General features: G+C 43.3%; 1 protein-coding gene across 1 annotated transcript in view; it reads left to right on the top strand.

The window, feature by feature from the left end:
- The window catches only part of LOC309523267 (inositol polyphosphate 5-phosphatase OCRL-like), a gene marked incomplete at both ends in the record, with an annotated part of 307035 nt that overhangs the window by 32745 nt on the left and 250613 nt on the right, over positions 1 to 23677 (top strand). The window contains one exon of the mRNA XM_082207049.1: positions 2939 to 3069. Within this exon, the coding sequence (XP_082063175.1) occupies positions 2939 to 3069 (131 nt within the window). The remainder of the gene's footprint in view (positions 1 to 2938; positions 3070 to 23677) is intronic.

Genomic DNA, 23677 nt, shown 5'->3' with positions numbered 1-23677 from the left:
TATTTTGGAACTTTTGCAAATGAACACCAATACAAAAGCAGTATTGATCTTTATTGACGTGGAGAAGGCCTTTGACAACATTTCATGGAAATTTATGAAGGGAAATCTTAGAGGGATGGGAGTGGGACGGGGGTTTGAAAACGGTATAGAAGCAATTTATTCAGAACAAAAGGCAAAACTGATAGTTAATAATGTGGTGACAGAAGAGTTTAAGATTGAGAAAGGAACACGACAGGGTTGCCCTATCTCCCCACTGCTATTTATCTCGGTCCTGGAGGTGCTCCTGAATATGATCAGAGGGGACCGGTTGGTTGAAGGAATTCAGGTCGGAGTTAAACAGTATAAACTTAAAGCTTTTGCAGATGATTTAGTTTTGACATTACAGGAGCCAGAATCTAGTACGAAAAGGGTGTTAGAACTGATTCAAGAATTTGGTCGGGTGGCGGGATTCAAATTAAATAAGCAGAAAACTTGACAATTGCAGAAAAAGAAAGGTTTCAGAAGGAGACAGACTTAAATGTGGTTAAAAAGGTGAAATATCTAGGGGTTAATATGACAGCTAAAAATCTGAATCTATTAAAAGATAATTATGAAAAATGTTGGTCAGAAATTAAAAAGGACCTAGAAATTTGGTCAAAATTGAAGCTTTCCTTGTTGGGTCGAATTGCTGCTATAAAGATGAATGTATTGCCAAAAATGTTGTTTTTGTTTCAGACTTTGCAGATTGTGGACAAGATGGAGCGTTTCAAGAGGTGGCAAAGAGATATCTCTAGGTTTGTCTGGCAGGGCAAAAAGCCCAGAATAAAATTTAAAATATTAACTGTTGCTAAAGAAAGAGGGGGGTTTGCCCTGCCAGACATGAAATTGTACTATGAATAAGCAGCTTTCTGCTGGTTGAAAGATTGGCTACTTCTTGAGAACACTGACGTTTTGAATTTGGAAGGGTTCAACAATGTATTTGGGTGGCATGCATATTTGTGGTACGACAAGGTTAAAGCTCACAAAGCTTTCAAGAACCATAGTGTTCAATGTCTGGACAAGATATAAAGATTTACTAGAAAGTAAGACCCCAAGGTGGCTGTCACCAATGGAAGCTAAGGCTCAGAAAAGACTCAATATGGAGGCCAACTGGCCAAAATATTGGGAAATAGTAGAAAAATAGTAGACACATGGAGATTGCAGAGTTTTGAGAAATTAAAGGATAAAGTGCGAGACATTATGCTCAGATCAGGGAGGCCTTTAATATGGACAAAAAAAACAGGCTTCCAGATGGAAAAATCGAAACTAGAAACAGAACTGTTAGAACCAAAAACTAAGGTACTTTCAAAAATGTATAACTTGCTGTTAAAATGGAACACTCAGGATGAAACGGTTAAATCAGCTATGATAAAATGGGCGCAAGACATCGGTTACAACATTATGTTTGCTGACTGGGAACGGTTATGGACCACCGGTGTGAAATTCACGGCATGTAATGCCTTGAAAGAAAATATTATGAAAATGATATATAGGTGGTACATGACCCCAGTCAAGCTTGCAAAAATCTACCATTTGCCAGACAATAAGTGTTGGAAATGTAAAGAAACTGAAGGAACATTCTTTCACCTTTGGTGGACGTGCCCAAAGGTTAAGGCTTTCTGGGAAATGATCTATAATGAGCTAAAAAAGGTATTCAAATATACCTTCCTTAAGAAACCACAGGCCTTCCTCTTGGGCATTGTCGGCCAAATGGTGTCAAAGAAGGACCGAACTTTTTTTATGTATGCGACAACAGCAGCAAGAATACTCATCGCAAAGTACTGGAAGACTCAAGATTTGCCCACTCTGGAAGAATGGCAGATGCAACTGATAGACTACATGGAACTGGCAGAAATGACTGGCAGAATCCGAGACCTGGGAGAAGAGACAGTGGAAGAGGACTGGAAGAAATTCAAGGACTATTTGCAAAAGTATTGTAAATTGTATGAATGCTAGAATGATGCAGGATATAAAGACAACATGGCATTAGTAACCTAGCGGAAAGGAGTATGAAAATAACTGAATTATAAGAACAAAGATGAAATTTGAATAATATTATGTCAAGCTTAAATATTTAAATACTTGATAACAAAGGGTAAAATTGGAGACATAATAGTTGAAACGTACAATTTAAAACAAATTTTGAGAGAAGGTGAAGTATTGCTGAACATGATTTTGTAAAAAGGAACACAGAAAAGGGAGATGTGAGGGAGTCATGAAAGAGGGTTATGGAAATAATATTTAAGAAACTGAATCATTTTCTTTTTTATGTCTTTTTATGTCTTTTTTGTTTGCTTTTTCTGTATGCTTTGTATGTCTTTTTTGTCTTTTTTTGGCTTATGGTGTTTTTCTTTTCTTTTTTTGGATTGTGAATGGGAAGTTTGTTGTATTGTTTAAATTGTTTAAAACCCTTAATAAATATTTTATATATATATAAAAAGAATGCCTGCCACCAGGTGAGCTGAGGGGGACTGCACCATTGAAAGGATGGGTGTGGTCTGGAATCCAGTACCAGTTTTGGGGTGTGCAGGTTCCAAACGTCCCAATTGATTTATATCTTAGCTACCGACTCGCTCTTACAAACTCCTGCTGTGAGTATAGTGGCACCTTGGTGGAGCGGCAGTGGGTGGGACATCCAGCATATGGTCTTCCTTGGAGCGGCTCAGAAGAACCCAAGTGTTCACAACCATTGTCTGTCTATCCCTAGCAAAGCGGCTCTCTGAGACTCGCCACTAGAAGAAGCGGGGAATGATTTCACTCTCCCATTGCCCCAAATCATGAGAAGGGTAGTAGGAATGCTACTGTGGAAAGCAGGCGGGATACAATTCTCAGCCTCTTGGTGATGGGTTTCTCTCCATTGTGGCATTCCTCGACCTCACATTATGCACCCCAGGGCTGGATTGTTCTGCATGCTATCCAGGATGTACCTCATACCTTCCGAACACATGGGTGATACTCTGCTTCAGGAGGACCTCTTCCAGACCCCGGGGACGCAGGACAAGCTGCAGGAGAGAATTGAGTGCCTGGACACCAGCATTCCCGAGACGATCCGTATCCTCTTTGGGGGACATTGTTGGGGATTAGGGCTGCTTGGTGGTTTTCTTTCGCTCTTGGCTGGAGTGGACCTCACTTTTATATACCTGGTGGCTTAGGTTCCTAGGCCACCCCATCCTTAAGACTCTGGGACACAGCAAAATGAAATGCCCACAGTAAAGTCCAGTCATGCATCCAAACAGCTTCACAGCTTTAACCCCCATTTGAAAACATCTGCCTGGCTAGATAGAGCAGAGGTGGGGAATCTTGACAGGCCCGCAGGCCCCACATCTAGCATCATACGTGGTGTCAAGGTAAAGACATGGCTGCAAAGGAGCTTCAAGGGTGCGTTCAATTGTTCTTTGGCAAGCAGGGTTTCTTGGCCGCACTTTTGGAGTTGACCACTAGTATTTGTTGTTTGGATTGAAACCATGCCTGCAGAAGGACATTTCCTCGGCAGATCAGCTTTGCAGGCAGCTTCGTCAAGAGGGGAGGTGTGGGATCATTACAGTGGGATGGCTCAGTTGGTAGAGCATGACACTCTTAATCTCAGGGCTGCGGGTTCAAGATGTGGGGTAATAAGCAAAGGATTTTAGGTATACTAAAAACAACAAGACCACCCATAAAATGTATGCTATTGCCATGCCAATATGAGAGGAAATTAGTTGGAGGGAGGCAAGGGATGGGGCCACGGACCCCTGATTGGGAATAAGGGAACTAGATGGTCCTCGGTGTCCCTTCCAACTCCACAATTCTATGATCCTGTGTCTTAAAGACAAATCTTGAGGAATAGTGGGGGGGGGGGGGTTCTGGTTTTTTTTTATTTAAAAAAAATGATATTTATTGAGAATTTAAAATTGCAGAGAGAAAAAGAAAAAAAAAAGGAAATTAAACAATACAAGTCAATAAAAAGAAAGAAGAGAACAAAACACACAATACATCAAAACCAAAAACAAAAGCAAACAAAAAATTAAAAACAAATCCAATATTCCCAAATCTTTATCTTTCGTTATCTTGTTTCATCGACCTCCTCACACCTCCCTTTTTTGTATTCGAGTTATTAATTATCTCAGCAAATCCTTTCCATCTTTCCCTATGTTCTGTCATTAAATTGTCTTAATTTATTTTAACCTTATCTTACCATAAAAAGCCCTAAAACTTAAAGCTTATTTTTACATAACTCCTTATAGCATTTCTACTAAAGCCAAATAGTTTCATTCCAACATTTTTTCTAACACTCATTAATTTTACAATATTTCTCTAAATGAATTTTTAAACTTTCTTCCAATCTTCATCCACCGTCTCTTCTTCCTGGTCTCGGGTTCTGTCAGTCCTTTCTATCCATTCCATTTAGTCCATCAACCTGGTGATCTTCTATCCGAGGCTCTTAAGTCTTTTCCATGTCCCTTCTGCAGATCTTCTTCATATTTATACCTGCACTTTACCTTGTCTTCTGCTGATCTTGTTCTTAATTTCCTTCCTTTATCGCTGAGGAGTAGATCTCGGGGAGACTCCAACCTAACAATGTCTTTATCCCTTCTCGACAGGTCAGCCCATTCTCCATAGTCAGCACTAAAATCCAAAAGGTATTTCAAGGCATGTTTCAAAGTCCCTCCAAAGTTAAAGGCCCCGACAACTCCAGACTCCCCCTGGCGCAGAACCAGATCCCAGAAGCCAGAACAGCCCTGCATAGGAGGATCTATCCAATTTCCCATCTCCAATCCAAACGAGACTCCATCTCTCCAAATCTGACTTTCTCCAGGTTCGGTCATCAAAAACAACAGCTTATGTTCCTGCAAGGCCGCGGCTTTCTCCACTTGTATTACTTGAGGTTCAACAGCAACCTCCTCCTTTGTCTTCTGCACAACTTGCCCTGTCAAAGCAGATTCCTGGATCGGTTCCTGAGTGGTTTCTATATAGGTATTCACTGTTTGTCCAAAATTATTAACTGCAACAGTCATCAAATCCATCTTCTCATGTAGCTGTTCCAATAAAGCGCTTGTCTTGCAAAAAGCAATCACTAAGGCTTCTTCTGGGCACATTCTTGTTCAAGGTCAATGTCTGGTTCTCACGATCTTTAATCTCTACAGCTGGAGAATTCCCCAGATCGACTCCAACAACAGTTTCAAAAGCTCCCTCTAGGGGAAACAATTTCTATTTGTATCCGTCCTTTTAAAAGCAGATCCAGCAACAAAATTACTTTCGTTTTTCAAATATTTTGTTCCTTTTAAATGCAAAAGGAAACATTGGAATCAATATGTTTCTCTTTTTAAACTATCTATCAACAAACGTTTTGTTCACAGTCAATGAACTTTCCCCAAAAGTCTGTCTTCCTAGCAACCTGTTCCCAGGTTCAAGGTGGTGGAAATTTATCTTTCCTTACTCTCTCTCCTGCAGGCTTGAACAATCTAAGATTTCCCCCCTCTTCTCCTGCTTCCAAGGGGGGTTTAGTAGTTTGAGCCGATGGAAATTTAGTCCCTTACGAAAGACTTTCCAGACTTTAGCTTGCAATGTCTTTGCTTCAAACTATTTACAAAAGTGGAAGGCGGACTTCCTGTTTAGAACCTTCCCGCTTCGGTGCCAAATTAAGATGTTTCATAGTCCAATTTTCCGTTCTACTCACGGGTAGTTGTTTAAAGTCCAATTGTCCACAGGAAAAAGTCAGCGCTCTCCGGCAACAGCAATGCGGCTTCACTCCGTGAAAAGAGCAATCGATTCGAAGCACCGCGCCGCTCGCCCCACGTCGCTCCGGATCCCTGAAACCGGGTTTCCCCGCAAGTAGGGGAGGTGCAAAAGGTGCCTGCCGAATCCCACATCCGCAAGCTTCTCCCGCCTGTGGCTTTTGATGGGTCTCCGCCTCGCCGTGGCGGTGCAGACCCTAATTTCCACGAAGCGGATTCCTCCCGATCAGAGGAAATCCGCCATTGCCGGAGGCGCTAACCCGGAAGTCTGTGTGTGGGGGTTTCTGTTTGAACTTTCCCAGCCTTTGCTTTATTCTGATTTGTGCTTGCGCCCCTACTCCCCATGTGTAGAATTGCTATACCTTTGGATTTTCCTGGACATTCAAGCGTTTCCCGCGTGGACACTTGTTTCCAACGGCCAAATCCCGGCGGATGGCAACCCTACCCACTTGTGCCAGATTGCCTGGCATACATTACAAGCATCTAGTCACAGATTCTCCAGAATCCCGGGGCTAGCCGACCTGACGGGAAGAGTCCGCGACCAGAAGGAGGAGGAGTACCAGGAAGAATGGACAAAATTCAAAGATTCTTTAGCTGAATATGTCAAGATAACCTAACTGGAAAAGCTTGCAAATATGAGATAGGCTTAGGATTTAAATATGTAAGGATAGGAATTAAGATGTTTCAAGATAGATTAGAAAGAATGAAAGATGTGAATGTCAGGAAAAAGCAGCAATGCAAAAGCCAGCTGCAGGTGGCTGGAATGCAAAACAGGATGTTGATGTCTGGAACTGTACTTTTGGGAAAAAGGGGCAGTCCATTCTCTGTGCTGAGCACCGGATGTTAGCTCAGAGTGTCATCTGACCTGTACTGGAAGTACAGGGGTGGAGTTGTGAGTCTACTGCTGGAGTCTGGAGAGAGCAGTAACGTTTCTCTGTACTGCTGAAATGACAGGAATAAAAGACATGTAAATAGGACTCCTGTCTGTCTCTTTTCCCCTCCCTGGGGGAATGCAGGGAGGAGGGAGGAGAAGGTGTGTTTTGGCTATCTAGAACACATCAGAGAGATGCTGGTTCTTCAGCGTTGCTGTATTTTGAGAAGTTGACCAATCTGAGGCTTGCGCCTGATGGAGATGGAGATGGAGATGTTCAAGCGCACCTGACAGAGATGAAATTTCTGCGCCAACAGATGGTGGAACGCAATTTCCATCTACAGGAGGAAGTGTTTTGCTTCATGATGATAAACAGCCTGAATCGGACTTACAAGGTTGTTGCCAGTCAGCTTGGTTCCCTTCCGGCTCAAGACCTGACCGCGGAGAGGGTGTGTGCAGTCGTTCTGAATGAACACGACAGACTTGCTGCACTGGAAGTGAAGGACAGGGGGAGGGAAGAACAGAGTTCTAATTCCCCCACTAATGTTGCTACTGGAGAGCATGCTGTAGCATTGAGCGCTGTCTGATGTTACAATTGTGGACAGACTGGGCATCTACAGAGGAACTGTAGAAAGCCGCGCCAGCCAAAAGGAGCCAAGAGCAGCTCTGCGAAGCCTGAGGCGTCAGGCAAAAGCCGTACCAAGTGCCAGGTGAAACCTGCAAAGGCTTTCATGTCGAAAGGAACCACGCCAGATGTTGGGAACGTGTTTATAATCGACACTGGTTGCACGAAACACATGTGTCCACACCGAGAACTGTTTTCTACGTTTAAGAAGCAAAGCTTCGCTGTGAAACAGGCCAACGGTCAGGAGCTGGAAGCGACCGGGATTGGGACTGTGTATCTTGAGAGTCTGAACTTGACTATAAACAATGTGTACCTGGTTCCAGAATTGCGGTTCAATCTGCTGAGTGTGTCGCAGATTGCAAAGAAAGGACTGAAACTGTCCTATGATGATAAGAGCTGCAAGATCTTCAAAGATGGAGAACTGTATCTTTCTGCCAGAGAGAAAGATGGACTGTATTTGTTGACTTTTGATCAAAGTGATTACATGAAATGTAATTCTTCTGATTCTAACGTAATCTCTCTTGCAGGTGTGACCAAGAGCACCAGGAAGGTGGCGAGGGTCGACAGGGCATTTCAGCGGGTGTATGCTGATGTGATTGGTCCTCTAGAGCCATCTAGAGGCGGTGCAAGATTTTACCTTGTGTGTGTGGATTGTTTTACTAATTATTCTTGGGTTTTTATGATGCAGAAACCACAAGAAACCTTAGAAAGGTTTCAGGAGTTTTATGACAAGGTTAAAAATGTGCATGATGCTAACTTTGACTGTCTCTTCACAGACGAGAAGCCAATTTTTCTGTTACAGAAGTTTCAGAAGTTCCTGGATGGAAAAGGGATAGACCACAAAGTTGCTGTTTCGGCAGAAGCGTGGAACAGGGGAGTCTGTGTGAGGGTGAACAAAGAATTGCAAAAGGGGATGAATGCGCAATTGCTGAGTTCACATTTGCCATTCACATTTCTCCTTTTGAGAAGCTGTTCCACAGAAAACCTTCTGTTGCCTATTTTAAGGTTTTCGGGTCTCATGTGAGAACAGAAGCTCCAGGTGGAGTAAAGAATGCCAGAGGCATTTTTGTGGGATATGAAAAGGGTCTCTACAGAGTAATTTTGTCTGAATCTGGTCAGGTGATTCTCACAAAGTTTCTAGAGAGTGCTCCTGAACAGGAGCGGGTAGTAGTACACACATTTCCCACAGATGACAATTCAGATGATGATGATTTTTCTGATTTCACAGATTACAGTGGTACTGATGATGACAGTGATAGCTCAGAGAGCTCAGGTGTAACAGTCATTGAGAGGAAATCTCACACAATGGATCGACCTTCACAGGTGAAGGATGAACCACTGTTAGCCATTGGTAGTGCTTCTCAACAAAGTCCAGAGGTTGAACCAGTAAGCAGAGAGGATCAGCACCTCATACGCAGGTCTGAGAGAGTCACAAAGGGTGTACCACCAAAGAGGTACGCAAAAGAGTTTGCTAACTTAGCTATTGCATGTGTTGCTATTGTTAACAACTCAAAACAGGTTGAAGCAGAGTCTAAGTCAGAGACAAAGACACAACAGAGAGCTGCTAGCCAAGGTAATGCAGATGCACTCATTCCTTGGAAACCAGAAAACCAGAGAGGTACACTGGGGAAACCAGTGGTGGGGAGTTCCAAGGGTGGAACTGAAACAGCAGGGAACTGTTATACGTATAACAACTGTTTGTTTTCTTCTCTGGATCATGTTTTGCACATTGATGCTTTTGGGGGAGATTGTCAGGAAAAAGCAGCAATGCAAAAGCCAGCTGCAGGTGGCTGGAAAGCAAAACAGGATGTTGTGGTCTGGAACTGTACTGGTGGGAGAAAGGGGCAGTCCATTCTCTGTACTGAGCACCGGATGTTAGCTCAGAGTGTCATCTGACCTGTACTGGAAGTACAGGGGTGGAGTTGTGACTCTACTGCTGGAGTCTGGAGAGAGCAGTAACGTTTCTCTGTACTGCTGAAATGACAGGAATAAAAGACATGTAAATAGGACTCCTGTCTGTCTCTTTTCCCCTCCCTGGGGGAATGCAGGGAGGAGGGAGGAGAAGGTGTGTTCTTCTCACGTTTGAGGAGGATCGCCGATTTATGACCTTGCCTGCCAGGAGACGCAGACGGGAAGGTCAACAAGTATCTCAGTCGGGTGCCTCTGTAGTGTGAGGCCAGTTACCTCTGACTGCGAGCTGAGATACCCACAGTGAAGTGATCAAGTTAATTATTTTTTTTGAGAAGATTGATTTTGGAAAACTGTTAAAATGAAATACAATGAAATTCAACCAGGGGGATTTGAGGAAGTCACTTAACAATGTTATCAAGATTGGTTTAATTACAATTAGGATGTATGTATGTTTGTTTGTTTGTCTTAAATATTTTTTGGAAAATTAATTTTAAAAAATGGGGGAAAACCCAACATAGATTATCCAGAATCCCAAGCAGCGACATTGTGAAACTTTCATAGGAATAAAAGGTAGGGGGGAAGGAGGCACAATGTCAAGCAGGCAACAGAATAAACCCGAGCACTGTGGGTCTAAAACCGGCCCCTGAATCTCTTGCTCCCCACTCTGCCCTTCTAACAAGAACATTTTTTTGCTTGCTGGATGGCTGTGTGCAATGAGAGCTCAGTCACTGAGGAAGGGTGCTGGCCCGTGGGAGAAGTATGTGCTTGGCATGCAGGCGATCCAAAAATCCATTCAAGCCCAAAATTCCAGTTCTCGTGTTTTCTGTCGAAATGGCTAATTTAAAGGGGAATAGCATGGTGCCTTCCACAGAGTCAGCCCATTGAGCCGCCTAACTCCTTAAGGGAGGACCAGAGCTCGCTGGTGATGCAGGTCCCAGAACAGTCTCCAGCATCTCCAGGTGAAACTGAAAACATCACCTGCCTGGAACCTTGTAGAGCCACTGCCAATCAGTACAGACAGTGCTGAGTTAGGTAGCGAGGATCCATCCACCACCACCCTTTGCCCGAAGCAAAGGCACATCGCTGGTCCAAATCTTTGAAAGAAGTTCCCTGCTCACCAAGCCACCTGCCCTCCTTCATGCATTGCCGATGGCTTATCAAAGGGATCCTCACTGCAAGTCTCATCAAGGCAGACAGCTTGATGAAATCTTGGCGCCCTTTCTTTCAAAATGCTAACAGGGACAATGGCACCAGTGGACCTCTGAACTCACAGGGTGCAGCTTACTTGGGAGCCATCAATTGTACACATTTGGAATGGCCCTTGAGAAATGATGGTCTGCCTATATTCAGCAGCTTACCACCTTGTTGTTTGTTAAAAACTTGAATAAAAAGCATGCTTAAAACAAAACAGGAAAAATGAAATTTTGCTGGCTTCTTGAGAAAAGAATAATGCCTCATTATTTGTATCTGCTTTTAAATGTTGTTTCTCTTCTCTTTGTAATGGTTTTACTGGGTCTGTGGTCATTTTAAGTTGCTTACCTTCACTAAAATATATAAATCTACTCAACTGGAAACTTTTATTATCCAAATTCAAACCCACTTTGGATAGCAAAATTCCTGGAGTGGGGAGGAGGGTTCAATGTTCTAATAGATTAGATATGGACAGTCCTTCAGTACAGCAAAACTTGACACTTTGAAACCCTTGAGTCTTTTCCAAAAGGACCTCACCCACTATTTAGGGGGGAAGTTGTTGGGATACTGCCAGGGAGATAAAGTCCATCATGGCCCCAAGCCGTCTGCCGGACGTCCATCGATCTCCCGTAGGCACGCAGTATCATCGATTTGCGACATGACATGAGTTTCTAGAAATTACATGCCACATTCCAGAGCTCATGCACACTCTTATCAGCAGATAATGCACAGAGAAAGTTGCACGCAGGAGAGCATTATTTACAAGCTTTATTCAGCGTTGATCAGAACAAGGAAAGACATGACTGCCTGCCTGCTTCAGTGTCTCCGAACAGAGAGAGAGAAAACGAAAGCAATAGCAAACATAAACATCCTGTGAACAGGACATGCGCAGACTCTGACTCACAAAGCCTGCTCCCTTTTAAGGTGGAACGGAAATGTCCTAACATCCTCCCCATTTCCGTGTAACCTGTGGTACCTGTGGTTCAACCCAATTGCAACTTCTGTACATAAACCTTAAGTTGTTCTCTGTTAACAACCTTAGACAACAGATCAGCAGGAATTTCATTTCCTGGCATGTAGGACACCTGAATGAGTCCTTTCTGAATACACTCTCTTGCACGATGTAGCTTAATCTGCAAGTACTTGGTTCTTTGCTTGCAACTCTCCGAGTTCAGCAAAGCCAAACACGATCTATTGTCTTGATACACTTGTACAGGACATTTCACAGACACTCTGATGTCCTTAAACAGTTGCATCAACCATTCACAATCCATGAGTGAAAATGACAGAGCATTGAGTTCTGCTTCACAGGAACTTAGGCTCACTGTTGTTTGCTTCTTGCACAACCAGTCAAACAGGCAGTGGTTGTACATGTAGCATACTCCAGAAGTGCTTGTACCATCCGTGGTGTCACTTCCAAAACTTGCATCTGCAAAGATTTCAAGACCTCCAGTCTTCTGACTGGTGAACCTCAGCCTGTAGTGCATAATCCCTTTCAAAGAGCGGGCTATGAGCTTCAGAGCTTTCCAATCCTGAACCGTAGGATTGTTGGCATGTCTGCTAAGCAGGTTAGTGCTTACAGCTATGTCAGGTCTTGAGCATCTAGCAATGAAATTCAACTTGCCTAGAATGTATCTGTACAGCGTTGTGTCAGAAAACGCTTCAGCAGTACTGTCTACCTGGTAACCTGTCACCATCGGTGTGTCTGCTGGGTTTGCATCAACCAAATTCAACCTGGTTAATACATCAGCAATTTTCTGTGTTTGGTGTACCAGAAAATTACCTATTTGGTCCCTCTCCACCTGCAGAGAAAGACAGTTGGAAACCTCACCAAGATCCTTCATGTCAAAGTGCTCCTTCAGCTGAGAGAGGGTGCTTTGGTACAAAGCCTGATTCTTCCAAAACATCAGAAGATCATCAACAAAACATAAACAATACAGTTTGTTTTGCCCCTCCTCCTTGACAAACACACATGGATCAGCTTTACCCTGGTGAAAACCTAGAGAAAGCAACGTCTCAGTGAGTTTTGTGTTCCAACACCTGGCACTCTGTTTGAGACCATATAAGGATTTCCGCAGTTTACAGACCATTCCCTTCTGTATCTGCATCTTGAGCATCAGCCGAATGCTCTCATATTTGACTGTGGGAGAGTAGGTCTCGTGGTAATCCTGTCCTGGTACCTGTGAAAAACCTCTGGCAACCAATCTGGCTTTGTGTCTGACTACCTTGCCATTCTGGTCTGTCTTGGCCTTGAAGACCTATTTGCTGCCAAGCAGTCTCATCCCTGGGACTACCGGTACCAGTTCCCAAGTTTGGTTCCTGTTCAAGGAATCAACTTCAGCCTTCATGGCATTAAGCCAAGGCTCAGCATCTTTAGAGGTTAACTCCTGAACCTCTTTGAAGCTTGAAGGTTCCCACACCTTCTCTGAGCTACTAAGAACAGCAGTTGCCGTCTTAGCAAACTCATCAGCAAATCTCTTTGGAGGTCTGCCCTTCGTGGCTCTCTCAGATCTGCGTACTATACGCAAGTCTTCTGGACTCATCTCCTCTTTCTTAGGAGAAAAGCGACCAATGGTGAACAGTGGTTCTTCCAGTTCATTGTCAGACGCATCAGATGGTCTGACTGAGGCCTTTGCGCTCTTGTAGTCTGCTGTGTCATCACTGTCACTGACACCAGCAGCAGCGCCGCCCACTGAACTGGAATCCGAACTCTGATCATCATCATCATCATCCTCAGCTCCCTCAGCTTCCTCAACATTATCTGCTTTCTTCATCCTCCTCTGGGTAACTCTGGAAAATTCCCACATTTTCCCCCCACTTAAGATTGTACTCAACACTCTTTGTGAACTTAATGGACTTAGAGTCAGTCATCCATACCCTGTATGCACCTTTTTCGTACCCCATGAACAAACCATGTGCCCTACGCTTCCCAAGCTTGTTGCTTTGTGGGGTGTGTACCCACATGTCAGAACCAAAGATTCTCATGTGTTTGATGTTGGGTTTCTTACCAAACATCTTCTCATAGGGGGTACAACCAATAGGTGATGACAATCTGCGATTAAAAGTGTAAGCAAAATTCGACAGAGCCTCCCCCCAAAACTTATCAGGGAGATTGGCATCATGCAACAAGGTCTTCATTCCTTGCAGCAACGTTTGATTTGCTCGCTCCGCAAGTCCATTCATCCATGGCGATCTGGGCGTTGACATGTTATGCTGGATTCCCTTCTCAGTCAGGAAAGCTTCAAACTGCTGAGAAGTGAACTCCCCACCCTGATCAGTAAAGAGACAGCTGATACGTTTACCGTGAACATTCTCCAACCAAGCACAGAATGCCTTAAACTTCGGAAACGCTTGCGATTTCTGCTCGAGCATAAACACATGAATGTACCTGGAAAAAGAATCAATTAGAACCATGAAGTACCTTGCTCCTCCCAAAGAGGGCGCAAGTGGACCAACCAGGTCTGCGTGCACTAGCTGGTAGGGTTTGGAAGCCTGCCTGCTAGACTCCTTGCCTTTTGGAGCAACCTTCACCTTGTTCTCTGCACAAGATACACATTTCATGTGAAACTTACAGGGTTTATGGTCAAACCCTTAACCATCTCTGGCATCTTGGCCAGTGCCTTCCAAGAGAGGTGACAAAACCTCCTGTGTGCATCGTGAATGCATCCTGCATGAAGAACTTTGTTAGTTTGTGCAACACAGCAAGAATCAACATTAGACACAGCAACAGCACTGTCGTCATAAGTTATACAGAACAAACCATCCATAAACTTTGCATGCAAAATGTCCTCTTTGCCTTTTCTGATGACACAGACGCTCCTTTTGAAGGAAATCTCAAAACCACACCCAGTAAGCTGTGGGACACTGAGCAAGTTGTCTGCAGCGCCTGGAACATAAAGTACACCTTTGATGGTTGTGTGCAGACTTGCCAGTCTCACAGTCCCTTCTCCTGCGATTCGCAACGTCTTTCCGTCAGCCAGGTGGATCTCACCTTCTTGAGGTGTGAAGGAGATAAATAGGTGGCGGTCCTTCGAAATATGGCGGGCACTACCTGAATCCACAACAAACCTGGCTTTGGCTTTTGGAGCAGTCTTTCCAGCAAGCAAAACCTTGTTTTCCACCGGTGTGGGCTTTTGCAGCTTGCCCCCCTGCTCCTGGCCAACAGACTTGCCTTTAGCCTTTGGTGAAGCTGTGCCAGCAAACAAAGCCTTGTTTTCCACTGGCGTGGGCTCTTCACCCTCCCTCTGCTTCGGGCCATCTGCAGGCATCTGCCTCTGTTTATCACTGGCCTTCCGGCCTTTGCAAAGGCGATGACCTTGGTTCCCATGATAAACAGAGCTTTCAGCTACCGACTCCTTGGCTCCCCCTGGAGGCTGGAATGCTGCCTGGGATGACATGACAGTCAGCTCCCCCTGCAGCTTGTAACCGGTGCCCTCGGCATCCCTGCATTCACTCACATTCTGGGAAACAGCCAGGACCTCCGATGCAGTCAAACTCTGGGCTGGGATGACTGGCTGGTGGGCCATTTTTAAAGCAGTGCAGTGACGTTGCCAGCTAACGTCTCAATTTCCTCCAGAGAGACGGACAAGACTATTATGTCTATCGCCTTCGAATTTTCGGCCTTCCATCTATCTGTCAGAGGAACTGGAGGGGCTTCAGACACAGTATGCCACACTCCAAACTGACGCAGCAAAACTCTCACACCATTTTGCCCATTTAGCTTAGGGCACTCATCAGCTTCAGAACCTTGGAAAAACTCCATTCCAGCTTTTCCTTTGAGCCGTGAGCCTTTCACACTTCAGAGACTTCTAATCTTAGCAGCCATAAATCCTGAGGCCTGCTGGGCTCGACACCTAGACCAATTAGGCCTGCCGGACATCAAAAGCTTCTTGCCGCGGCTAACAGAAAAGCATTACTTTCGCTTTTCCCCCACATACCTCTCAACGCAGTCTGTCGCAGTCTTACTCTCCTGTAAGTGCCGTGAATCTGGGCCCATAACCTGTTTTAAGGTGGAACGGAAATATCCTAACAGAAGTATGTCAGAACTGACCTTCTGCAGTACTGATTCCACATTCTTGGACTCCTAATCTTACATGTAAATTAGAGCTGGAACCATCTCAGGCCCTATGGCTCTTGAAATGACCATGACCTATTGAGCAAAACCACAGAATCCACCTCTCTGGTGACTACACCCCACTTGCTTTTACAAAATAAATTAACAACAGAGGAAAATCATGGAAGAAATAAAATGGCTTTTGAAATTAACAAAGGCGATTCCTTTTATCCACATGTATTACGGGACATGTTCAAAGCGCCCCTCAGGAGAAATTCTGTAAGCAAAGGTAGCAGGCACACAAGGACACATTGCTAAAAAAAAAGGGATTTGGAGGGACCATGAGTGAACAGGTAGTACCAGAATGTACAGAATTGTACCTAGAAAAAGGTTACAACTGGATTACCTTTTTGTAAACAACAACCCCCAAAATAAAACTCGGAAGCAGTAGGACTCCTTAGGAACTCTTCAAAAAACAAAACACAAAACTGCATATCCCTACCTAGTCACCAAATGTGAGGGGAAACGTAAACCAGCATCTTACACTGCTTTAAATGATAGCCAGATTCTGCAATTTTTTACCACACCAGAAGTAAAAGCACGGGGCATTAATCAGTTTTTGAAAAATCATGCACTTCATTTGTAGGCAAGGGAAAGCTTTCTGAAATGTACAAAATCTTACTAAGACACACAATCTGTTGAAATGACCCAGCAGTGGACGAGATTCGGGGACAGTGGTGTGCCGCCTGGGGAAATGTTCCTTTCCATTCACCTTAAGCAAAGATGTGGTGACCTTGTGCATCGATAAATAACTTTCAGAACTGTATTTCATTACTTCCCAAAGCTTCTCAATGGGCTACCAAATGGCATTTCTTTCTATTTGGGATGAAACTGGGGAAGCAGCTTTAGAAGAAGGGGTTGCTGACATTCACTGGCCTGGAAAACACCTGATGCTAATATGATGGCAAATTGTGGGTGGTGCATTGATGGAGAAACTAAGGCAACAAATGGGGACATGACGCCACCGGTGTTCCAAAGATACATTTCATGTAAAGATTATGATGGGCTTCTTCAAATGCCCATAGCCTCTTACAAGCAGAGGTTTTAAATCAATTTTCTGTAAACCTCTGTCATAAATAGTTGTCACTGAAAATACGACCCAACAATGCAATGCTGGACTCATCCCTCCCGTCAGCGTGCCTGGAAAGCACGGGTCCCAGTAGTTTCCGCCTTACTCTGCTCCTTTCTCTGTGAAAGGCTGCTCTTTAGCTTTCACATCGGAGCAAACCTCAACCCACCCCCTCCCAAAGAAACCTTTTTTATGAGCCCCCCTACTCTGCGTGTGCTTTCTTTGGCTCCTGTCTCAATGTGCAGAAATTGAGCACATGAATTTTCCAGCATCGGGAGTTTCCCCCAAGACAGTGTCGAGATCAGGCGTGTTTGTGTGGCTCCACGCTTGCAATTATTGGGGCTTTGGCTAAGAGGAGTGCATGCACTTTCCAGCAAGACATAGCTAGCTAGCTAGCTATACAGTTTACCTCCCTTTGCTACAGTTTAAATTTATGCATGCCATCTGCTGTTGTGGAACAAGTCGTCCCCATGATCCCTCTAGCCCAGTGCTCTCTAGGGCAGCCCACAGAAGCTCAAAAGAAATGTAGTCAAAAGAAATGTATGCTCTAGAAGGTCACAGGCTCCCCCGTCTTTGGGGTAGAGGTTTGACGTCTGAGACTAGATCTGCAGGACTCATTTTTAATATAATTATCCTTAAATAAATTTGTATTTTTATTTGTAATCCATATCCCTAAGTAGTTCACTTTATTTTCTATTTTTAGTCCTGTTATTTCTTCTAATTCCTTTTTTCCTTTCTCGCCTATATTTTTAGTTATCAATTTCGATTTATCTTTGTTCAATTTGAATCCTGCTACTCCACCAAATTCTTTCATTCTTTCCAATGCTTTATTTATACTTTCTTTTGGTGTTTCGGTTGTAATGATCACATCGTCTGCAAGTGCTCTTACTTTATAACACTGTGTCCCAAGACATATGCCCTTTATTTCTGCCCATCCTTTCTCAGAGCTATTAATAGAGTTTCTAATATTGTTATACATAGGAGTGGGGATAAAGGACATCCCTGTCGCATCCCTCTCTCAATGTCGAATTCTTCTGTAATTTCATTGTTTAGGATTAATTTAGCTGTTTGTTTTTTGTAGATTGCTTGAATTCCATTCATAAATCTTTTACCTAAATTTAAGGTTTCACATGTTTTGATCATAAATTTCCAAGAGACACTGTCAAATGCCTTTTCAGCGTCTACTAAAAGCATTGAAATTTCTTTACTTGGATTCATTTCGGCATATTCTATTAAATCTATAATTCTAGTGTTGTCCTTTATTTGTCTGGCTGGTAAAAATCCTGCCTGATCTTTTTTAATTATCCTTTTTAGCAGAGTTTTCATTCTATTTGCAAGGACTCCAGTAAATATTTTATAGTCTATATTCAATAAAGATATTGGCCTGTAATTTTTTATAAGTCTCAAATCTGTACCTTGCTTTGGGATAAGGGTTATTAATGCTTCTTGCCACGAGTTAGGTATTTCTCCTTTATCTAAAATTTCATTCATAATTAATTGCAATTTGGGTGTTATTATTTCCTCTATTTTTTTTTATAATATGTTACTGAGATTCCGTCTGGTCCAAGCGATTTCCCTTCCTTCATATTTCTAATCACTTTTTTAATCTCTTCAAGTTCAATATTTGAATTTAATATTGCATATTCTTTTTCTTCTATATCTGGTAGTCTATTTTCTGATAGGTATTTTTGAATTTTCTTTTCCTCTTTTAATTCTACTTTATATAAATTTTTGTAATATTTTATAAAACTTTCTTTAATTTGTTTTGGGTCAATGATTTCCTTTTCTTCGTCAATAATTCTATTTATTACTCTTTCTACCTGTCTTTCTTTGATAAACCATGCCAGCATCCTACCCGGTTTATTTGCCTGTTCAAAATATCTTTGTTTCGTCCATATAATTTTTTTCTCTACTTCCCTATTTATTAAATTTGATAGATGGGCTTGTAAATTCTTTATTTGTTGGAGGATATCTTCATTCTTTGGGTTTTTCACTAGGTCTTTTTCTTTCTCTCTTATTTGTTTATTTATTTCCATAATATTATTATCTTTATTTCTCCTTATCTTTCCCATTTGTTGTATTACAAACCCTCTCATATAGGCTTTGCTCGCTTCCCAAATCATTTTTTTATCCATATCCTGATTTTCATTTATTTCATAAAATTCTTTCAATATTTCCTTTGCCCTTTTAACCCTTTGATCGTCTCTCCATACTTCCTTGTTCATTCTCCACCTTCCCTTAGTATGATTTTGAAATTTCATTATTACCGATACCGGATTATGATCCGATATCGATCTGTTTAGTATTTCTGCTTTTTAAAGGAAGTATGGACAAATGGGGAAAATTAAAACTATCATTAGGAGGAAGAATATCTATGATTAAAATGATGATACTCCCCAAAATTCTATTTTTATTCCAAACGATTCCAATTGTAATAGGAACTAAATATTTTATAAGCTGGCAAAGAGACCTTGCAAATTTTATATGGCGGGGGTGGGGGAAGCAAGGATAAAATCAGAAGTAATGATGGGCCCAAAAGAAAGTGGAGGATTCGCAGTGCCAGATTTAAGGAAGTATTCTGAGTCAGCGTGTTGGTGCTGGATAAAAAAATGGATATTATTAAAAGATAATGAAGTCCTAACATTAGAGGGCTGGGATAAAATATATGGATGGCGACTTCCGGAGGCGGTGCCATTGGCAATGGCGGAATCCCTCTAAGTTGGAGGGAGAAGCTCTGCAGAAATCGGGTCTCCCTGCTACAGCGAAGCGGGGGACCCTTCCAAAAACCGCAGACGAGGGAAGCCTGCGACTGTGGGACTTGGCGGGCACCTTTTGCGCCCCCCCCCCGTTTGGTGAAGGGACTCGGCAAAGAGTCCCGGAGCGAGACGGGTGTGTGGCGCGGTGCTGAGAGTTGATCACTACTTCTGCGGAGTGAAGCTGCACAGCTGATGCCGGAGAGCGCTGACCTTTTTCCTTTGAAATTTCGGCTTTCAAACTACAACCCGTAAGTACAATATATGAAAATGATAAATCAGGACATTGAATGGAAAGTTAAACAGATGAGACAAAAGACCTTCGAATCAGCTAATAAATGTGGAAAGCTGTTAGCATGGCAGCTGAAGAAGAGACAGAAACTTAACATGGTTACCAATCTTGAAGTGGATGGAAAGAATATTCAGCATCCACAGGAGATTAGAAGCTGCTTCCAGAGATATTTTAAACAACTCTATACACAAGATTGAGTCGAAAATTGATCAATTTCTGAAAACTAATGGATTACAAAAAATTTCTCAAGAAAACAAAGTATTATTGAATTACAAAATAACTGAACAAGAGGTGGAAGGCGCGATTCAGAATATGCAACTGGGCAAATCTCCAGGGCCTGATGGATTAACCTCCAAGTATTACAGAACTTTGAAAGACTATTTAATTCAACCATTAAAGGAGGTTTGCAATGAAATTATGGAGGGGGGAAAGGCGCCGGAGACATGGAAAGAAGCTTATATCACACTTATACCGAAAACTGAGTCTGAAAAGACACAACTTAAGAACTATCGCCCCATATCCCTACTTAATGTGGATTATAAAATCTTTGCAGATATACTGGCTAGAAGACTGAAAAAAGTTTTGGCAGAGGTGATACACAAAGACCAGGCCGGCTTTCTCCCTGGAAGACATCTATTGGACAATACGAGGAATATAATTAACATTCTGGAAAAGCTGCAGGTGAACATTAACATAAAAGCAGTTTTGATTTTCGTAGATGTGGAGAAAGCCTTTGACAACATTTCCTGGAGTTTTATGAAGAAAAATCTTCAGGGGATGGGGGTTGGGCAAAACTTTGAAAATGGTATAGGTGCGATATATTCTGAACAAAAAGCTAAATTGATAATAAATAATGCGGTTACAGAAGAGTTTAAAATAGAGAAAGGGACACGACAAGGTTGCCCAATTTCCCCATTGCTTTTCATTTCGGTCCTGGAGGTTTTGCTAAACATGATTAGAAGGGACCATTTGATTCAAGGTATTCAGGTCGGAGTTAAACAATACAAACTTAAAGCTTTTGCAGATGATCTCGTTATGACACTACAGGAGCCGATATCCTTTTTTTTATATATATAAAATTTTTATTGGTTTTTCACAGTTTTTATAAACACAAACATTACACAATAGAAACAAACAAACACATAAACAAACATGTATAATTTCAAATCCTTTTTTCTTAAACCTTACTTCACCGACTTCCCCATACCTCCCCTTTCTGCATCCCAATTTCCAAATTTGTTTCAGCAAATCCTGCCCCTTGATTTTATCAAATTTTCCCTTATTCTTTTCCTTTACTTAATCTTTTACAACTGTAATCCCCTTTTTTCAAAAACCTCAACATTTTAACATTCATTGATTTTACAATGTTTCTTGAGATAAATTTTAAATTTCTCCCAGTCTTCATCCGCCGTCTCTTTCCCCTGGTCACAGATTCTGCTGGTCATTTCAGCCAGTCCCATGTAGTCTATCACCTTCATCTGCCATTCTTCCAGAGTGGGTAGATTTTGTGTCTTCCAATACTTTGCGATGAGTATTCTTGCTGCTGTTGTGGCATACATAAAAAAAGTTCTGTCTTTCTTTGACACCACTTGGCCGACAATGCCCAAGAGAAAGGCTTCTGGTTTCTTAGGGAAAGTACATTTAAGTACCTTTTTCATTTCATTATATATCATTTCCCAGAAAGCCTTAATCTTTGGGCACGTCCACCAGAGGTGGTAAAAGGTACCTTCAGATTCTTTGCATTTCCAACATTTATTATCGGGCAAATGATAGATCTTTGCAAGCTTGACTGGAGTCATGTACCACCTGTAAATCATTTTCATAATATTTTCTCTTAAGGCATTACATGCCGTAAACTTTATACCGGTGGTCCACAACTTTTCCCAGTCAGCAAACATGATGTTATGACCAATGTCTTGTGCCCACTTAATCATAGCTGATTTCACTGTTTCATCTTGCGTATTCCATTTCAGCAACAAGTTATACATTCTTGACAGATTCTTAGTACTGGGTTCTAACAGTTCTGTTTCTAATTTTGTTTTCTCCACCTGAAAGCCAATTTTCCTGTCCTGTTTGTAAACCTCCATTATTTGGTAATAATGGAGCCAGTCTCGTACTTTAAACTTCAGCTTCTCATAACTCTGTAATTTCAGTTTAGCCCCCTCTTGTTCCAAAATTTCCCAATATTTTGGCCATTTGGCCTCCATGTTAAGCTTTTTCACTGCCTTCGCCTCCATCGGCGACAGCCACCTTGGGGTTTTGTTTTCCAACAGGTCTTTATATCTAATCCAGACATTATATAATGCTTTCCGAACAATATGATTTTTAAAAGCTTTATGCGCTTTGACCTTGTCATACCATAAATATGCATGCCATCCAAATACATTGTTAAAACCTTCCAAATCCAAAATATCTGTATTCTCGAGGAGCAACCAATCTTTCATCCAGCAAAAAGTTGCTGATTCATAGTAAAGTTTAAAGTCCGGCAGGGCAAATCCCCCTCTTTCCTTTGCATCCTGTCAGGAAACTGCCATCACAGGCACGGGAGAAGGAGAGGGTCTCTGATTCTGCAGGGGAAGGTCCAAGCGCTAGAGGGATACTCAGCCAGGAAGAAGGGGAAGAGAATGAGTGTAACACCAGGGATCCAGGAGAGCAACGGGACAGCGAGGTGCAGGGGCTCCAGGACTCTTCGTTGGAAGTTAGCGAGGAGAGCCCAAGCACCCCGCTGCCCACGGCCACCCTGCGCAGGAGACTCCCACGCAGTGAGAGGCGGAAACGATTGGGCGTCAAACAACTCTTATGTTGGCAACGCTTTAAGAAACACCCACAGACAGATTCTACGAGTGACTAAGGGCAGCCACGCTGAGATGGGCTGTGCAGTCCGGAGGGTTTAACCAGGCAATCTAATGCTCAAACGGAGCAGGTTTACGCACGAGTAACTCCCAACCCATTATAGCAATCTGTCTTTCACTGAAAGTTGCTCGTGCGCAACAAGCAGAAGGGGGGCATCATGAGTAAGACCGGAGAAGTCGGAGCCATGAGAGGGGCGACTGGCGGCCAATCGCTGGAGGAGAGAAACCGCGATCTGGAAGAGCACGTAGCCATCCTGACGGCGAGGCTGGACGAACGACGGTCTCAGGATGCTCAGGGGAAACCCACCCCCATAGCAAGGAAGGTACCGGGACTGGTGCACAAGTTTGGGGGAAAGCCTCAAGAGTATGGGGCGTTTAGAACAGAAATAGAATATGCCCTGAAGCTGCAGCAAAACGATTTTGAAAATGATGCAGGCAAAGTTGCTTATATTGTGGGGCACTTGCAGGACAGGGCGAGGGAGTGGATTTGACCGCTTATGGCGACGCAGAATGACGCCATGGAGGATCTACCGAAATTCCTTCAGGCGGTGGACGCGATGTTCAGTAGCGATTTGCAACAGAGTGTGACCAAACGGGAACTGCTGAAGTGTAAGCAGGGAGAAGGGTCAGTTAGAGACTATTGGTCATGTTTTGCCATGATTGTTCATCGTTTGGGGTGGCAGCTGGACTCGGAACCCATACAAATGCTATTTGAGGAGGGGTTGTCACCAACGGTCAAAGATGAGCTTTCGCGCGCACCCCGCCCAGAGTCTATTGATCAGCTAACCAAGGCAGTCCTTGCGATTGGCGTAAGACAGGAAGCGCGGGCTCAAGAGAGGCGGGAAGGGAGAGAGCAGCGTTGTCATGACTACCGCATTCCTAGAATACCTAGGCAGCCTTCCCCGCCAGCGGAGCCAATGGAAATAGGCGGTGCGCGCGCCCAGGAAGATTCAAACTCCAGCGAGAGTCGCAGAAAGGAGGGAAAGGATGTAAAAACGACCAAGAAATGTTTCCTTTGCCAACGGCCAGGACATTTTGCCAGAGTCTGCCCACAAAGAAAGGCCTGGCAAGGAATGGTGGGGGCCGTGGGAGGCGAGGAGGAGGAACCCCAGACTCCGGAGCAGGGAAACGGAAACGCTTGGCTGCCGATCAGCGGGCACAGCAGCTGAGCCAACAACCAATGAATGTGCCCAAACCAGATTCTCCAAGAGCCGCAATTGCCATTGAGGTGGTACTAGAACTCCCTAATGGGCACCCGGTGAAGGTTC

This window comes from Podarcis vaucheri (genome assembly GCF_965113315.1).
Source record: "Podarcis vaucheri genome assembly, chromosome: W".
NCBI classification, from domain to species: Eukaryota; Metazoa; Chordata; class Lepidosauria; order Squamata; family Lacertidae; genus Podarcis; species Podarcis vaucheri.
Note: the sequence above shows the minus strand (reverse complement) of the source record. Positions and strands in the feature narration are given on the sequence as shown.